This window comes from Papilio xuthus, unplaced genomic scaffold (assembly GCF_000836235.2).
Source record: "Papilio xuthus unplaced genomic scaffold, Pxut_1.1 DF825946.1, whole genome shotgun sequence".
NCBI lineage: Eukaryota > Metazoa > Arthropoda > Insecta > Lepidoptera > Papilionidae > Papilio > Papilio xuthus.
Window position 1 is genome coordinate 12,864,652 of NW_013532703.1, and position 19,627 is coordinate 12,884,278.

Genomic DNA, 19,627 nt, shown 5'->3' on the forward strand with positions numbered 1-19,627 from the left:
TGATTACTACACAGGTGTTTCTTGTTCGTTTAATTTTACATGAAAATTTCTCTGGCACTGCACTTGGTCAATAAAGTTTTATCTCTCATTTTACTATACGGATAGTGATGCGAAATCTCAAACCTTATGCATCTTGCAACGCTAATTGACTGAATTGTGAGAGTTAAGCGCATTGTCTTAATGAAGAAAAGAAAATTACACAGTCTCACGTCTCACTTAAAATGTGGGTGAAACTTAGCAAATTAACTTTTTGTAGCCATAAAATTATAAAGAAAAAAGAAGCTCTCGCGTGTAATTCCATTAAGGTAAAGTTGACGGTCAATGCATTTTTTACCGAAGTCATATTGTCTTAAAGGAAATGGTACGAAGAAGTACTGACCATGGTTGGCAAGATGATGATATTGGCGGTCCGAAAAGGAGACGTGTTCTACGTAAACTTTCATTAAAAGTGATATTTATATTGGTTATCTTTTTGCTGTCTCTACATACAAGCGTATCTACTTGTGGCATAATAAAAACAGCATATTAAAATCGTAAATTTAAATTTATTCAGAAAAATATTCTAGTTTATATATTTACAAAATGATATAAAAGGAAATGTATTTCTTGACTACATTTTATAAAATTTTGAAGTGTTTATATATTTGTCGCGAGTTCATTTAACTTTTCTGACCTGAAATCGAAAAAGAAACTTAAATTACAGACTACAATTTAAAAACTGAATAAAATCATTTTAAACTATGAGCAATAAACCTAGAAATTAATTCTGGCATTGGAAAGTAGAATTGCAATTTGCTCGTTAGTTTTGAAGATTATTAATTTAATTTTTTAAGCCACAAAATTTATTATATCACTCTAAAATGAACCAGATTACACCCTATACAGATGTTCTGATGTTCATAATACACAAAAGATATTTACCAAAAAACATTTTTAAACCCAAAACCTCACATAACAGTATTAGTCACTATAATTTATTAGTCTCTAAATTATTAGTCACTATAATTACTAATTAATAATAGTAATCGAAATTAATGAATTATTAAAATAAAAAGAAAAGGACGAACTATCTAAGGATACTATTATATAGAAATAGTTCTAATAATCGGTCCATTTTAGCGAATCAAGTTTTAAAGAACAGAATTTTACAAAATCTTAATCAATATTAACTTCAAAAATTTAAAAGCATTATGATAAATAGCTATAAAATCAACGAACGGTGCACATAATGCATATGGAAAAAGTAAAAATAAAGAGAGATTAAAAAGTTTCATTTTTGTGAAAGTAACTAAGATACGTTTTTAAAAACCAAATGTACAAGACTGCCACACTCAGCCGTTTGATAATTTATGAAGTGACTACACTAAGAAATTCTGTGACTGTTCTAACGAGTCACTAATTGGTCACTAAGGGTCACTACTTAAAGACTATCAACTTACATGTTACTATAGACTGACTAACGTTTTTAATATCTGGCAAGTTTCGCGGTGTCATAATTGATGTCCATCGTATTACACAGTCTTGGTATACGGTTATGATTCCGCAGTGCTATCGGCGAATTGGGGCGCCTCTTCTTCTTACTACGACGTTTAACAGGTAACTTCTTTATATTTTCATTGCTGGGGCTCTGTAAAAACATAAGTATGCCCCATGTTTTCGTAAGACATAGTTTAAACATCTTACTAATAATATAAATCTGGAAGTTTAAATGAATGCATGGATGGATGTTGTTTGAAGGTATCTCCGGAATGCCTCAAAGGATCTTGGTTAAATTTTGCAAAAATTTAGAACATAGTCTGGAAGAACACATAGATTACTTATTTTCCTTATTTCCGTACCGACGGAGTCTCGGGAAACTGCTAGTATGTAAATAGGATTAGTCCTGTGGTCATAAAAGTAACAATATTAAGTATTCCATTGTTGTTTTGAATTCGTAGCCAAATTGTGGAATGAAATTAATGACATTTCAACAATAGCTTTTTCATTATTATCAGCTGATAAAGACGCACATCAACGTTATTTTCCTGCGCCATTTGATACTTTAGTAATCAGTAATAACCTTTTGATACAAACTGCAAATGGATACTCCAATTAATCCGTGGCGTAATAAACATTTGTGAAATTAAAAAATTAAATTTGATGCTGGTAACGTCTTGAAAATGGCAAAAATTACTTGTTCAACACAGATTTATAGCACGTAATCTGAATAGAATGTCGAATATCATTATTATGAACGGTCTGTCTATTTTATAATCTGTGAAAGTTTAAAATTGTAGATATTCTATTAGATTGAGCATCACTTGTGCACAGATGAGTGCATCGGGTTACTTGGAATGAATGTCGTTGCGTGCTGCTCGAACATTCTTCCGCAGCGAATTACTTTTTGTGTACGTTTGTGATCGCACGCGCGATGTAGGAAAGTGGAGTATTGTGTGCCGTTATCATTTGTCTTATACAGCGTTAGGTCTCCTAGATACCTTCAATAAAAATCCTATCTTATTAAGAATGTCATCCAAAAAAGTAATTTTGTTTGCAATTTCGCATGAATGCTGCACAGAACACAGGTATTGTGTTGTAAATGATGAAAAAGGCTTTCCTCCAACTTGAGGTGCTACCACCACATATCTACATATGTCGTTGCAGTTAATCACACAGAGCTACTATAAACTTGTGTAATACTAGAAGCTTGCCTCCGACAACTGTAGCGGTGGTATTCGCAGCGTGGGTGGCGGCGGGCGCGGCGGCGGTCGGGGCGGTGAGCGGGACGGCGACGGCTGCTTGTGCGAACGCGCTCTCGATGCCACACGACGCGTTGTACAGCAACCGGCAGAGCGTACACCAACTTGAAGACGAGGCTATACCACAATTTAGTTACAATATCATCTGTATCAAAATAAATTATACAGAGAAATCATTTTAGTAGTCAATGAACTTGACGGAAATTTATTTATAAAAACAAAAAAAAAACGAGTAGGTTTCTAGAAGTAGTTGAATCTCAGGTACGAAATTCGTACATCGGAAGCAGCACCTGGATCAAGATGTGAGCAATTCGTCCTCTCAGGATTAGCGCTTCGATTTCTAGTCAGCTTTGCGGTGTCAAGCGTTGAGTAATTATTCCCACCCGATGCTGTATTCGTTTCATCATCTTGAACGTGTACTTTCACATTATTGCGAACTAAATACGGCTTAATTTCTTCAAACCATACATCACACAACTGAAAACCAAAATACAATAGCAATATTTGATTCAACAAACTTTGCTATTTTATTTATGAAGGAGTTCAATTAATACGTACGTTAACCAACGCATTTTCTAAATCGTAGCGCAGATTTTTTGGGATATTATATTTACTTTTACTTCGTTTCCGTGTTTCATCAACATTAACCTTGCATTCCTTTATATCGTTAGGTGCCGGCAATCCAGCTGGCTTCAGTACATTTGCTGATGGCTTTCTTGCTCTCGATTGGTACATTTATATATTTCAACCGCTAAATTAAATATAAATACATTCACAACGTAAAGATGTAAAAAAATTATTCTAAAAACTTAAACACAAAATATAAAAATCTAAATTTTGTTTTACAATTCGGCTGTCATTCAATAAGACATTTCGATTTACCTTTCTTTTCAGAAAAAAAATAACAACCGCAAAAGAAGTCCAAGTAGTTGTATATCATCCTCTTTGCAAAATTAAAACATCGCAGATAATATCTTAAAAATATAAAATACAGTAGAAAAAGATAAACTCCCAACAAAATGAATGGACCGAATTGGAAATCTTTTATTGGTGCGACGGGTTCGGCATTACTAAAATGCGTTACTTTTATGACAACATTGAAAACGAAGAAAAGTGCACATTGTGATAGTATTAACGAGGTGCTTTTCTACGGAGCAGAGGATGATAAAAAAAAGGAAGAAATCGGAACAAATAACCTCTTGTGCATTTACTATGTGATAGTCCACGCCTGTCGTTCGCTAGACGTTTGCCTACCAACTTTAAAAAGTGATACTATATCGAAATGTTTAATAAATGTACATAAGAGAAATTGTGTGGTTATTCGAATAGTGTTATACAACGCCGACAACTCAGATATGTTGCAAGAACTTGGGAAACAAGGAATTTCTGTGAAGATAGTTAATTTCGCGCCAAAATTGGAACACGAATTTATTATAATAGACGCGATTGATGAATGTAAAGATGCTGTGGCTGTTCTTGGATCTTTAGATTATGAATTATCACGAGTTAATTGCAATAGGGATTCAACACTATTAACATCTGATTGTGCTGTAATTCAAGCTTTGAAAAATGAATTCGAAAGAATATGGTCTTTAGAAGAAATTGTTCCGTGTGAGTAAAAATATTTATATAGGTTTAGAAATTGATTTTAACTAATTAACTGCATCAACTCCCTGTGTGTATTTAAAAAATTGGTGATAATTAAAATAAAACTCTTAATTAAAATAAAACTCTTAATTAAAACAAAAACATCTAAGTGTTATTTATTTTTTTCATCTAATTTAGTAATCTGACATAAGCTATTGTAAGCGAATCGTTTTCTATATAAAATTACATCCTTGAAAAAATTATACATCTATTTTTGTACTTAAAAGTGCTTTATGTTTAATTTATACAAAAAGCAAACGGGAAACTATTTTAAGTTTGTGTAACAGCAAACTTCGAATTTCATGATTTCTATACTTAAAGTAAGTAATACATGCATAATTAAAATCATTTAACATCTTAAAAAAGACTAAAAATTCAAGGAATAAATAAACAAAAACCTTATAATTATCTAAAACAGATAAAAAAACAACTTATATAATGGTCCGCATAAAAAATGACAATATTACAAAAATAATACATGTTGCACACATTGACAAAGATTAAAAGCTATTGCCATCTCTCTCAATCTTATTGAAAAAAAAAAACAAAGTCAACAATAACATTCTAAATATGTTGTGACAGTTGACTTTTGGTGCGAATAGTAGATACATAACCTACAAAATACTACATTTTAATTACTAATAATATTAATATTAGTTTGAAAGCGAAGTAATGATTTAAAAATATTTACAATAAGTTATTTTGATTCGATTCGATAAGGACTCATCGCTACTAAATAATAATATCGATTTTTTATTGCGTATTTAAATGGTTACATCAACATCGCCCTAGCTCCCTAACTAAGTTAACCTTTAAGAATCCAATAAATTTAATTTCTAGTTCATCTTACAAATATTCCAATATATGCATAAAATACAAAACATCGATCATTTAAGCAGCTTTCTATGCTAAGAGTTTTAATAGTTATAATAATAAAGAAGTTTTCGAATACTATGTAGTCATTCAGAAATAAATAAAAACTTTACGATATAATTTTACAAACAAAGTGATGATACAAATGCAATGGAATGGACTATTTAATCGTCAATTAAAGCTGTCTGCATTCTGCAATCAAAACCAAAGACCAGGCCTTTCTTTGATAAAAACTAATTTAAACATAAACATAAAAAAAAAACTAAAATTTTATGGCCGTAAACTACACTATTATTAAGTTTACACAGTTACACAGTTTTTTATCTACGGTACATTTTGTATTCCAGAAATATCAAAACTGACTTGGTAAATTATATTCATTATAATTGTACTCACTTTTCAAATAATAATAATCACAGCATAAAACAAGCGGTCACATCTAATTATTACAAAATATTTACAAAACGATAAAGACAATATTACTTATAACATATGATTTACGTTAAATATCTTAGGACCTATTATTTTAATTTCTTTATAAAATAAAATAACATGAAATAAATACACTATTGTATTAACACTCTTTTTTTTATAAGGAAATGATGACTGTATTTACAATAAGAATGATATATAAAAGAACATATGGTTATCCCTCTCTATTCCCTTGGAAAAACTGAGATAGGAATATATCTTGGCAGTGAAAAAAATCAGTTTTCTAATTAGCTTAACTAAATAATGCAAAAATTTAAGAGTTTTTAAACTCTACAAAAGCATCTACCATATAACGTAATCTTTGGTAATACAAAATTCCCAATAATTACCAATATAATTATTACCAACTATAATGTATAACATTTATATATGATCAATATAATAAAAACATGTTAAATATTTTAACAAATTCATCAAATCAAATACATTTATTTTAAGCAAACTACATTTCATTAGATATTTAAACACCTCAATCTAGATTTTACAATACTACTCATTATCTTACTTTAATGTAAATGACAATGGAACTATATGAAATATTTTTTTTTAATCTACCAAACGGTGTTTATCCCTATTTCGCAGTTTCTAAACTATTTAATGCATAATTAGTTAAGCTTTAACATTTATTTTTTTCTAGATATCAAGCTTACATATTGTTAAGAATTAATGTTATAAAAATTATCTTACATTAGTTGGTTAATTACTGAAAAGGTTTTGAGAAACTTTGGTATTCATGAAAACCAGAGAGAATTTCTGCTCTCATAGTTTTCCCTGCACTACAATTTGATAGATTGAAAAATAATAACATACATATTTAATGCGGCATATCGAAAACTAGTCTTAAATAAAAACAGTATAACAAACTGTCACTGAATATACGAAATCACTTATAACAAACTGAGATAAACAGTACAGCACTGGATTTCGGTTACTCACTTACTTGCAGATCTTGACTATCTTCACTAGAAAGTTCATGTCATACATCCACTTCAACATCACTGTAAGCATCCTGAGTGTCTCCTGATTGTGGTGATACTGCTTCGGGTTCATTATTCTCATTTGACGATGAGCATTTGTAATCTGAACTCTCGTCATCATCAGCAGAGTCTTGGTCTTCATCCAACATCATTATTGAGGCTGGTAAAGATGGGGATACTTCAGGCAACTGGGTTGAGTATACTGAACCTGAAATTATTTGTGTTAGCAAAGTTTATTAACAATGTTAACAAGACAGATTTTATAATGATAAATATTGATCAATTTTATTTCTAGGTATGCATACAAATGTTGAATGCATGAATGGACCTTTGTAATAATAAACATCCATCCAGTTTGTTATTATAAAGGTCCAGAATAGTAAAATACATTTTACTGACATTTAGCACAGATGTATAGATTGTCTGGAAGAACAATTTTACTTTTTTCAATCCCAGGAAAAACTAGTAAATTCATGTTAAGTATTTTTATGAAAAAAATAATATCTGTCTGATAAAAATAATAATATTATAATCACCTTTTGTATCAGAAGAACTAAGTTCAGAGCAGAGGGATTCCTCCATTTCTTCCATAGTCATTGCGTCAGTGTCAATACTGTCCATTGAGCTTGAGAATGATGGGGAAGTATCTGGGTTGGAGCTTGATGCCATTTGCAAAGAGTCCACTGGAGATAAATGTGGCCTTACCTGAAATTAAGCAATAAACATTTTTTTACATATAAAATAGAAGTCCTTTTAAGTTTAACCTGCCTGTAGAAAATGACCATAGACCAAAAGGCTCATTAACATATTCCATTATAGAACATTTTTGTTAGAAAGTAAACTCGCCAGGCAAGTTGGTGGCACTGAATGTGTTAGGTTGTGTCACAAGTGAAAGTATTGTTACACAAAAAGAACTCGCAAGCCAAAAAAATCTGATTTCTTTCTCATGAAATTGAAATAATGTATACCTTTAACCCATCTGGTCTATGCGGATTTCTACAACCCTTGCATTTACATTCAGTACAGGGTTTACTTTCAACATAACAGGGACATCTCTGGCCACAGCAAGTCAACTTGCCCGGAGTTGCGGTGGCATTACCACAGCGGCAACCTTTTCTTTTGCTGCTTGCGGAACTACGAGACCTATTAGATGGTTTTTTAAAGCCTGATTCACCGCGACGAGACTAAAAAAATCAAAAGTGAAACAAAAATTTATTTTACTTAAACTGCAACTTAAAAGTTAAATGAAATTATAAAGTAAATTATAATTAAAATGATATTTACTTTGCTCTCTTTCGGAGGAGGCTCATCTGGTGGTGGCGATTCTGATTCTTCAACTGCTTTTCTTTTTATTGTAATTTTATTGCCAGTTCCAGCATACATAACAGAATAGAGTGATGTGCCGTTTGACATTGGCTTTGAGGTTGAAGGTTCATTACTAGATGTTGCTTCCATGCTGCTTGATGTTGATGCTCCTTGTGTTTGAGTTGATATAGTATTTGTATAAACACAAGGTAAAATACTATATTCTGACTTTGATAAGGCAGCACCACTTTGATAATCATCATTGTAACCAGCCGCTTCCTGCACTAAATCGATTAAGCCAGAACTTGCTACTGTCCCACCATTTACACCAGTAGGAATTTCATCCTCTTCTAATAAAACTTTGTATACATCTGTACTCATGAAATATTCACACAACTTCTTATAACACTGCAAAAGTATTCGTAAATTCATGTTTTCGGAATAGTTTTCATAGTCTTTACACCAATTGCACGATGGTTTCAACTTCTTTTTACCACCTTTGCACTTTTTGCAAACATGGTGCTGGCAACTAGAGTTCTTCGGAGAACAGGGTTCTACAAGAAGATTACCACAAACTGTGCAAGACAATGACTGACGTAAATAAGGGACCAAACGAAATAAATCGGTCCAAGAACTTTTGTCAGCGGCATCCGCTAATATTATCAGCCGGCAAGTAGACACGTATAAGCTTCCAGCGTTCATTTTGTATTAAAATGGGAGATCTCTTACATTTGTAAAACGTAAATTGTTTACACTGTGATATGATATCAAAAAACACTAGCAAAAAGCCGCAAAAGCTTCAAATTTGTCAAATAAATAAAATTGTCACTGTCACTGAATTCGATTTATAATTCAGAGTATATAACATATTACAATTCCTACAATGGCAACATCGATAAAGATAATATAATTTTTTCAGAAGCCAATTCTGAATTTTCTTTAGTAATTTTTTAATACTGCTCAATAAATAATAAAATGTAAAATATAAATACAATCAACACTTTACTGTCTTTTCTTTCAAGATAAAATATCAACAACACAAATACGTCCGTAAATTAAAGGGTAGGTAGAGATTATAAATTTCTATTCAGCACGGTCTTCTCTCGCCTGAACCACATTTATACATCTACGAATACATACTAGTGGGTTTCGAGTGCTTAGGCATCTCACTAATTCGATCGGTATAAAAAAAACTATTTTCACTTTTCTTTTATGGATTTAAATATGTATTTACGATCCTACAAATTATGAAGAAAAAATACATAATACAAAGAGCATAGACTTTTTATTACTATGTAACACTACGGTTTATTAGCGCTACACTGAGGAGATACTAACTCTAATTAATACTGAATCTCTAGTAGAAAATCTATCTAATAGTTATAACTTATATGTCGTGTTTCTAACGTCCAATTTTAGTTATAGCCTTGCATTAACGGTTATTTTTGCGTAAAAAGAACATATTATCAATTAAATAAAACTAACTGTCCCTAATTATCGTTGGCACAAAGTAGCTGCATAATTACCTATTTACGATGATGACCTGATATCTCAATTATTGACGAGCATATTGACTCGTCTACACAAAGAGACGCATTACTTATCATGCATTGAATTCGTTAACGTCTCAAGAGCAAACATAATCAAGCAACCAATCGGAGCATTCAGATATCGCGGCTATCTACGAAAATAATAGATATTCGGCTGTTGCCATTGTTTCTGATTACTTATTGTTTCGATAGGAGTTCTGTCGGTGCTAGAAGGATTGATAAGAGATTACCGCGGCCACAGTAACGTTTGATCCTCCGAGTAAGGAACATCTCGTTGCGGAGGAATACAACAGAGCAGCAGTTAACTAATTGAATCAATTGAACGAGTGCCGTCCGCCGGTGATTGCGGCCCCCGAAGTAAGTCGATGTGACTGCCCTGTGCGACGATTCCATAGTGCCTTATTGTGTTTAAAGTGATCATGTGCATCTTAGTGTGATATTATGTGATATCGGTTTCGCATAACAAATGAAAATCAAAATGATAAGGTAAAATATAATTTATTTATCTTTTTCTCTTAGCTAAATTTATTTTCCTTTGTATCTGGAGAAAAAAGTTATTTCCGTGCTAAAAGATAGTTTTTGTTACTAGGGAATAAATTACTTTTTAACAATCGTAGCATCATTAATGATTCCGCAAAACCACAAATTAATTATAGAAAACGATTAAGTATAAAGCAATTCAATTGAAATTAGAACATTTAAATTTTTAAAATTAATTTAAAAGTATTGCTTAACTTCCTAAAACTCTAAATTAAATCTTAGCACATGAAACAAGCGTTTGTAAAAAAACTTAAAAAGCGTTATAGAAAACTAAATGAGGAAGGTATAAAGAATAAATATTCTTCTGCCACATCTTTTTTGCTTGTTTTTCTGTCGTAGCTATTCGTCGTAGGACTTTCGACGTATAGTTCCAAATAGACAAAGTTAAAGGTCTACGCCTAACGCTAGCATAATTAATCAACAGGCGAGAGAGTACTTTTTTTCTTTAATACATTTTTTCATTTGATTTGAACTTTGCTATAAACAATATCGCGATAACGTTACGTATTCTATTCAAAGAAAAACAATGAATCAATTTTATCTAATCGACATTTTCGTACATGACACATTATTTTCTTACGCACGTGTAATAAACCGAAATAATTAACAATACAAGTCGACTGTTAAGACTGAAGTTTTGCTGTTTTCAGTACATAAATTTATTTAAACTTAAACCAATAACAGTTATTACAACTAAATTTAATAGATTTCAAAAATAACACGTATTTATTAAATTAAATACAACCATTATTATAATTCTTAACCTAAAAATTGATTAATTGCATTTTAATGTATTTTTCTTATGTTTAACATTAGTAGGGGCGTGTGCGGTGGGCGAATGATAAAGATTAATCATACAATTGTGCCGCCACGGTTGCCGCACACCGCGCAGGAGTGTCCCTCACAATATGTGCAGCTTCCGTTATATGGATCATTGAAGTCCTCATGTCCCGCGAACTAAAATTTACTTAAGGATTTCATAACAAAGAGATAGAAACATGCCATGTACTTATTATTAATGAAAATTACATGCACAAGCAATTTAAACTTACAAATTGGTAATAACTACAGGTCAAATTCAGTACAAATCTACACTTTTACATTACTATAAGAAAGAGGAATGGTTTGTCTTTATGTATGTACCGAATTAACTCAAAAATTACTAGAAAAATCACAAAGTAACGTTAGGGTATATTAATTACTAGATTTTTTTAAATTCAAAGCAGATGAAATCGCGGCCAAAGGCTAGTAATGAGTATTTCAACTGATATTAAATACTATTAAATAATATCTTATACAATTAGGAAATACGCTTTTTTAAGATGTTGACTTAAACTGCTCTCATACATTACTAATATTATAAATACGAACGTTGCTTGGATGGATGGATGTTTGTTACAAGGTATTTCCTGAAAGGATGAACCGATCTTGATGAAATTTGGCACAGATGTAGAAAATAATCTGGACGAAATTTTGCGCGGACGGAGTCGCGGGCGACAACTAGTGGTTAATAAATTACCTAACCAGAAATCCCTATGACGATGTCTTTCTCACAAGTCTGATAGTAAATATTCTTGAAGTTAAATGAGTCAACAGTGCCGATTCTGCGAACTCCATCAACAAGGCGATGTCAAGCGACGTTGGTCAATTAAAAGAAATTAATTTGACCTTTCTACAATTAGGACGCCTGTAAGATCCACATCAATTGAGCGGTAGGATAAACCTATACATACTACTTGCTATTCAAGACCGCAATGAAGTAAAATACACCAATATTTAAAGTTACATTGCTCCAAACAGTAGTTACTAACATTATAAATGCGAAAGTTTACATGCTTGGATGGCTGGATGTATGTCTGTTAGAAGGTATCTCCGTAACGGCTTAAGTAACAAGGTTAAGACATCTCAGATATAAAATGGTGTATGCAGAGGTAGATGATTGAATTTATCCTCGGCCGGCACCGACTCCGACATAACAATAATTGTACAATATAGACATATTACAAGAATGAAGAGAATTTTCTTACTTTCGAGGGTGTTCATGACATTATTTTTTTACTTTTTAGTTTGAGAATTTTTTTTTTAAGTTCGTTTTATTTCCGCGCAGACGGAGTCGGGGGCGACAGCTAGATACTTAATAAAACTCATTGCAACATTTATAATTTCTAGTTTACTATTGAGCAGTTTAGTAGTTTATTGCTTCTTTTTTCTTTGAGTTTGTTCAAATACGATATATTTTAGAACATTTATTTGTATTTTAACTGCGAATATTAACCTTGATACTTTATCAAATTCAACGTTGTTTAAGATATTATGTTTTATATCTTAGTTATATCTAGGCCATGGCCAATTACAGTAAATTACGTACGAATTATACATTTTAAGGAAGAACGTTCTGTTAATTAAAAAAAAATATTAAGTAAGGTTAAGGGGCATTTCTACCCCTAATTTCATGTTTAATATTTTCGTTTATATTTTTAATTCTAGAACTTGAGAATGAAAATACAACAAACATATTGGTACAATTTATATTAAATTGAAACCCAATTTTTTTTCTAATAAATTCTTCCTTTGTAGCGAATGAAAAGGCATATTTGCCAGCACGAATTAAACTGTCATTTACGATTAGTAAACTATCAATAATTATCTCTATATATATTATATAAAAATCAATTGCTGTTGGTTAGTCTGGCTAAAACTCGAGAACGGCTACACGGATTTATCTTGTCTTGGTCTTGAAATGTTCGTGGAGGTCTAGGGAAGATTTGAAAGGTGAGAAAAATCCGAATAATTGCCGGAAAACCCCTACTAAAAATCCCTTCTCTTTTTAAACATAAACGTTTTCTAAATAAAATGTAGACTCAAGTTGAATTTTATTGACTATTTTTTTTTTTTAATTCCGCGCGGACGGAGTCGCGGGCAACAGCTAGTTACCAATGTATATTTTCGAAACGATACAATTACTGATTAATTTTGATGAAATGAGAGTATGAAAGTTTGTGCTAACTTTTGCGCATAATAAAATGATTGACAGAAGATAGGAAGTATTGTAGAGGCCATGACAGTTCGACTCATGACTGATGCACATAAAACTGCACGGACGACAAGCGCATCACATCACCACTCATTACTTGCCACCACAACATTATTTATTCTATTACTTTAAACCTACTAATTTTCAAATAATTTAACCTCAATTATCTTCATTATCTGTGCTGACAATACATTAAGAACGCGTATTACAATGTCACCGTGTGACGCGTTTAATTTATAGGTGCGGCAAATTCTAGGGTTTTCAGGAAACATTTTTCGCAATAGTTTGTCATCAGTGTGTTATTAATTTCGCGATTCCCCGTACTATATTTAACTTTGTTTACATTACGTGAATTCAGTAGACTATCAAAGGCACATCCTACTCCACCTACTTCACAGTATAGGGTTTCGTTCTATATTATCTCATTTTAGTTAAAACGAGAAACTTCTCTTTTGAACATCCTACAAGATAATTTAACCAATAACAGAAGAAGCAGGTGTTATGAGCAAACCCACGAAATAGTGGTGATTTATCTGTGCCCAATCACAATAAAATATTCAACAGAATTTTTTGTCAGTGACTTCGTCCGCCTGGAATTTACATATTAGCCTATGTGTTCTTCCGTCCTATATTCTACTTCTAGGCCAAATTAATACGTTGAGCTGTTCTGGAGATATCTAGTAACTATCTTAACATTCGCATTTATATTATTAGTAAGATTATAATTTTCTTACATTTAGGATCAATTATAAAGAATGGAAGAGTTTTAGCATTGCTCTGTCTACCCTAATTTCATCAAAACACCTACTTCTATCAAATACAAAGATATTAAATTAATTAATTTTTGATATTTTCCTTTACTGTAGTAGTTATGTGTTTTTAAACAATAATTTATCAAATTTTATCGCACGGTAACACCGTACGGTACAAGGTTTTCGTAACACACGTAGATATGGAAAATTGAAATACGGCCGTGAATTAAGCAACAAATTCCACTCACGATATCAACAACAATCTTGCGGAATACAACAAAATGTAACACATTTAATAGTCCTACAAGATTCAATTGTATACACTATCGATTGACATAAAAACATGGAAGGCACTAATCAACAGTTTTTTTTTATTTGAAAAAGAACTATTTATATCGGAGTTTTCCTTATCTATATTGTTGCTTTAAATATCAAGGAATGGACGAATATTACCAGGGTAGAACATTTATTTCGCTTGGCACAAGACCAGCAAAAATTCGCTGAGTTGACGTCCAACCTACATTAAAGGCACCTTGAGAGAGAGGGAGAGAGATATTGTTGCACATTAAGGGAACAAATACAAGCATTTATTCATATTACTGACAGTTTATTCATATTTACCTATAAGATAACATTTACTTGGAAGACTAAAGGTCTAACGATAACCTCTATCAAGAAACAAGCTCTGTATTTACGAATCGATCTAAAGACATCCGAGGAAAAGTAAATATTTGATCACGGTACAAAGTAATAATTATTTGGAAATTATAATTATTTAATAACTTTCCAAACATTTGCGATAATCGGGTCATTTAGTAATTATATCTTTGAGATTTTTTTATTTTCAAATTATCTTAATTATATTTATCCTAAGGTACTGATACTAAATACTAATGTTTATAATCTAGATTCAAATCTAGATCTAATACTGTAATAATATCTAGTGTTAAGAAGAACATCGTATTGACTCAACACTAGCCTTACTAAAATGTCGACGTTTGTGTCCCGTCACTATTCATTCTGACACTGGTCTTTGTAACGAAAGCACGTCATTCGCGCCAAATGATTGTAATTAATAATGTCTAAAACTAGAAATAATACTCTTAGTACCCTATCGATGTGTTGGCAGTTGCAAAAATACTCAATTAATTGTAAACACCATAAAATATAGGCAATCGATGTATTGGTCGTATTATTTGAAGGCCCAGGTTCGATTCCTGATTTTATTGATATTAAGTACTTAAAATTTCGACATAATTTAATCTAATCTAAATGAAATATGATTTTTCTAATAATTATTATTAAGTTTAATGAATCTTTACTTATCACTTGTGGTAATCAGTCATTTGCTTAGATTTAAAAGTATTAGAAATCTAATCTATCATTAATTCTTGTTAAGCTACTGCTTAACTATAAATCTATAATAGTATGTACTATATGTAGAATATTTTCAATCAAATAGGAAAGTAATAACTAGAGTATACTATGATAAACTCTGATTATTCATTTTTACATACTATTCATTAAAAATTTTGACTTATGTTTGGAAAATTCCTTTTGCATTTTTCATAAAAAAAGTAATTACTTTAAAAAAAAAACAATAAAAGTATATTCTGTAGCAATAAAATAGTCAAACCTTAGTGCAAACCCACATACAAACAAACATATGTGCTATTGAAAAACGTAATTTCACCTAACTTGTAATAATATGAAAATAGCCAAAAATAAACGCATTATTTTGTTATTTTGTAGATTGTACATCATCTGGCTGGGGTTGGCGTTAAATGTCTCTTGTAAGGAGTTAACAGACTTAGAAGTGCTAGCGTCAGCGCCAACGAGATGCACTTACGAGCACGCGTACGACATGCTTGGAGCCCACTGCGGAGGTCTACGACTCACGAAGATACCTTCTCTCAGAGGCGGCATTGAGGTATGCAAACCACTAATAGCTCGTACGTCATAAAACAACATACTGTAGATAACACAGCATGATCCAAAAAATAGTTTTGATCCGCGCTTAAACAAGACAGAATAGAAGAAAATATAAAATTGAGTTTCCTTAAAAAAGACCAAAATTTAGTTTTCAATTGACATAAATTATTATAATTATAACGAATCAAAGCAGATGTTATCAAAAAGTTACTTTTATTACTGTAATTGTTTTCCATCAAATTTTTTATTTGATTGTTGCTCGCACCGTATCATAACAAAAGCCGCTACGATAACGTACCTTATCGAGATACTCAAAGGCTATCTTATCGTTCCTCATTATACTTCAACGTGTGTTTAATTGGCCGTATTGTCACTTCATTCCACAAAGATAATGTCGGTTATAACAACAATAATGTGTGCATAGTCTAAAAATGTCTTAAAACAGTTGAGAAAAATAACAACCTAAAAATAAAATAGGCGTTGTTAAACCTTTGTATACATTTCCTTACATGATGATTAATATTAAGGGATTAGCTAAATTATTTCTTGCTTATAATCTTGATACTACGAATTCTTAACAGCTCTGTTATTTTTCATTAAGCAACCGATGATTTTTTTATATATATCATATTTTATTCCACAGATTCTCGACTTCAGTGACAACAAGTTGCAAGAATTACACGCCGATACTCTATCTTCGTATTCCAGTATAAAATTCCTTTATTTGGCTGAAAATCAAATATACATGATCGATAAAAATGCCTTCGTGTCACTTTCCTATCTTGAAACATTAGATTTATCTAAAAATGTTATCCTAGCATTGCCAGATTCAATATTCCAGCTGCCATCATTAAGAAAGTTATATTTAAATGGTAACCCATTGCTTCACATGAGCTTGAAAGATCTGACTATTACGAAGCCAATACAAGCACCTTTGGAACTACTAGACCTGTCAGATTGTAAGATAAATAAGTTACCCGACTGGGGTATCTTACCTAATTTAGTCCTGTATAATATCTCACATAATCCTTTAACAACACTCGAACCCCAACACTTTAGTACAATGTGCAAATTGGCTAAAGTCGATTTAACTGAATCCATAGACAATTTGAAATTATGCGAATTAAAAGCGACCGTTATTTGGTTTCAAGAGAAAAATGTTTACTTCCATCTAAGCGATTACAACAGGTTAAATACAAGAGGTTAGTGTTACATATCCAGTTTTTATAGATTAATTATATATATTTGTAGTTTTTATTGTTAAAGTATGTAAAAATAATAATTCCAATTACTGCATTCCAAATTTACATCATTTGAACCTATATTAAAATGACAACAAAATATTATCTAATCGAACTTTAACCTATTTTATCATTGTAATTAACAGCGATTAGATTCAATGACTTTTCTAAGTATTTTATAACAGATATTTTGATTTTTTTCAGAATTCGACAATTGTCCAAAGCCAGAAATATCAGCGACGTTAAACGCAAGTTACCATCTTTGTGAATCAGTTTATACACAGGTGCTACATTTATCTATTTTTATTACGTGACTTAACTAAATTAACTAACTTAGTAACTTATAGTAAGTAACTTAATGTCACAGAACACAATTAAATAATGGACAAGATATTACTTGAACAAGTGAATACAATATTCTTACAGCTATTAACAAAAGGGAAGTTAAGGAACAATATTAGTGGACTACTAACTAAACAAATGCATCAATTTCCTTGTTCTTAGCGGAATTTGTAATACTATGTGAATAGATTCACAGATAATAAATTTCATTTCAGGTTCAAAATACAAAAACGTCTCGCAGAACATGGTTAACTATAGGGGGAGGTCTGGCTGGCTTTCTGGTCGGCTTTGTGCTTCTCCTATACATTATGCATCGACATAACGTCGCGCAAACAAAGAGGACAGCCAAAGAAAAGACTGCAGCCGCCGCTGGTGTTAAGAATGCGTCCACGGTACTTCTTAATGACGTCTCTTAAAACCAAGGAGGCAGGATAGGAGATTTCACCCCCTTGCACTGTACTAGATTATAGACATATATATTTAGAGAAGTCCTGAATTTATCATTGAATTATAGAATGATAGAAATATCAGATAATCGCAACTAAAAACTATTTTTGTTTGAATGTCTGGTGAATAAAAGTGTGATAGATGTTGGACCAAACGTAAAACGTTAGTGTTTTGTTGTAGTGTGACAAATGAAATGAAGATTTCAGTAGATGTTGTCACATCTACATGACATATTATTGGCAGTCTATAAACAACCACAAAGAAATATTACGTAGATATTTGTAATCGTAAATTTATACTGCCGAAATACCTGTTAAAACATGTCTGTATTGTTATCTCTGTTTTGTTGAAAGGAATGAGCGGGATAAATATATATTTATAGACAGGCGTTTTGATAATAAAGCTACCTAATTACCAAAGATTTTATTAGCCTGTTATTGTTTGTTTCTAAAAGACAGTTAAGTGGTTGTGTTATATATTTAGCGTAATCAATAAATAACTTAATGTAAAAACGATGTTCAAGACATATTTTGTCAATTTTTTCGTATGTTTTATTTGCAAATTGATGGGAATATTTCTTGTTTGTTTGGACGTGGCTGAATTAAATAGGAATTGTTAAATTAACTAAAAAAAATGTTAATTTTTAGTTCATGTTCACATTAGTGTTCGAAATTTTACTTTGTTTATATGTTGTTAATCAATATCGACTTCAAAATTGTAAAATGATATGTTCGAATTATTTTATTTAAGTTTAGTTAAGTTAACTAAGTATGAAAACAATATAGAGGCTTATAAAGGCTGATTAGACGTACTAATTTCACTGTACAAAATCATTTTTGTAAATCACTTTTTAATATATAACTATAATAAATAACATAATAACTTTATCATACACATATAACTAAGGTAATTACAATTCATTTGCCAAAGATGTTAAATTTATAATATATGTTTAACTATGCTTTTAATATTTTTTAGCTACTGTGATAAAGAAAAAAATACATTTATAATATGAACAGTATTTGTTTTATTAAGAAACCAAAAAATAATCTAATTATTTTTCATTCATTATTGTTCTAAGCATAATCTAAATTTGTAATTCTTGCAAACCACAGAGCTTATCATATTTTTAGTCTATGATGCAGATTGTGAGCTTGTGGTTCTTTCCCGATCAAGGCTACCAACTTACGAAAAATTGCTGCAACGTCAATCCAAGAATGCTAAGAGGGTCGAAAATATAATCAAGGCATGACAATGTGATTTTATAATAGAAAACCTTACAACGGTGCTACACTATCAACTTCATCCCTAATTAGCTATACCATTTTTTCATAATAAATAAATGAGTTTTACCCTGTCTCAAATTCAAATTTATAGCATGTTTAGCCGTGCATCTAATTTTTAATAGAAAACCAATCTCTATAGTTCTATCACAACAATTTTACGAGTTTTCGATTCATTTAAAAATATGAATAACATTATCATTAAGTACTTAAATACAAAAATAGAAATTTCTTCAAATCATAAATTAAATAATATATTTAAGTAGGCGCACTATAAAGTCTAACTCTAAATTCTACAAATTACTGCACTAAATGCAATGAGTTATATTTCATTCAAACAATGCCATACACAAATGTTAGTAAATCACTAAACATTAATTTCATACACACAAAGCATCCCAACAAGGTTACGTTTTACTAAAGCCAACACATCAATCATTCCCTAACCTAAAAAGCATAGGGTAAGAGGCATAG

The 19,627-nt window shown here is 31.2% G+C and overlaps 4 protein-coding genes across 7 annotated transcripts; 2 read left to right on the top strand and 2 right to left on the bottom strand.

Annotated features, from left to right (window-relative positions):
* Positions 1–571: 571 nt before the first annotated feature.
* On the bottom strand, positions 572–3,626 carry LOC106124849 (uncharacterized). 3 transcript variants are annotated; one of them, XR_001228224.1, is made up of 5 exons: positions 3,297–3,626; positions 3,029–3,215; positions 2,691–2,855; positions 1,462–1,627; positions 572–673 (listed from the first exon to the last, which is right to left on the bottom strand). XR_001228224.1 is itself a non-coding variant. In XM_013321845.1 (4 exons), the coding sequence occupies exons 1-4, from the start codon at positions 3,471–3,473 to the stop codon at positions 1,614–1,616; spliced, it is 543 nt and encodes a 180-aa protein (XP_013177299.1). In that variant the 5' UTR covers positions 3,474–3,626; the 3' UTR covers positions 1,438–1,613. The 3 variants fall into 3 exon arrangements, 1 of the variants encoding a protein (XP_013177299.1); XR_001228223.1 differs by having other exon boundaries at positions 1,440–1,627; XM_013321845.1 differs by lacking the exon at positions 572–673 and having other exon boundaries at positions 1,438–1,627.
* Positions 3,627–3,639: 13 nt separating this feature from the next.
* On the top strand, positions 3,640–4,408 carry LOC106124847 (uncharacterized). Its single transcript, XM_013321844.1, has one exon. It carries the CDS (start codon positions 3,758–3,760, stop codon positions 4,355–4,357), a length of 600 nt encoding a protein of 199 aa, XP_013177298.1. The 5' UTR covers positions 3,640–3,757; the 3' UTR covers positions 4,358–4,408.
* A 1,810-nt stretch (positions 4,409–6,218) lies between these two features.
* Positions 6,219–8,863, bottom strand: msl-2 (male-specific lethal 2). 2 transcript variants are annotated; one of them, XM_013320473.1, is made up of 4 exons: positions 8,012–8,862; positions 7,696–7,911; positions 7,264–7,432; positions 6,219–6,935 (listed from the first exon to the last, which is right to left on the bottom strand). In XM_013320473.1, the coding sequence occupies exons 1-4, from the start codon at positions 8,732–8,734 to the stop codon at positions 6,727–6,729; spliced, it is 1,317 nt and encodes a 438-aa protein (XP_013175927.1). In that variant the 5' UTR covers positions 8,735–8,862; the 3' UTR covers positions 6,219–6,726. The 2 variants fall into 2 exon arrangements, with proteins under 2 accessions (XP_013175927.1, XP_013175928.1); XM_013320474.1 differs by lacking the exon at positions 7,696–7,911 and having other exon boundaries at positions 8,012–8,863.
* A 749-nt stretch (positions 8,864–9,612) lies between these two features.
* On the top strand, positions 9,613–18,796 carry LOC106124806 (Leucine-rich repeat activity-regulated protein at synapses). The gene is made up of 5 exons (XM_013321777.1): positions 9,613–10,068; positions 15,661–15,838; positions 16,484–17,042; positions 17,286–17,365; positions 17,639–18,796. The coding sequence occupies exons 1-5, from the start codon at positions 10,049–10,051 to the stop codon at positions 17,837–17,839; spliced, it is 1,038 nt and encodes a 345-aa protein (XP_013177231.1). The 5' UTR covers positions 9,613–10,048; the 3' UTR covers positions 17,840–18,796.
* Positions 18,797–19,627: the final 831 nt, after the last annotated feature.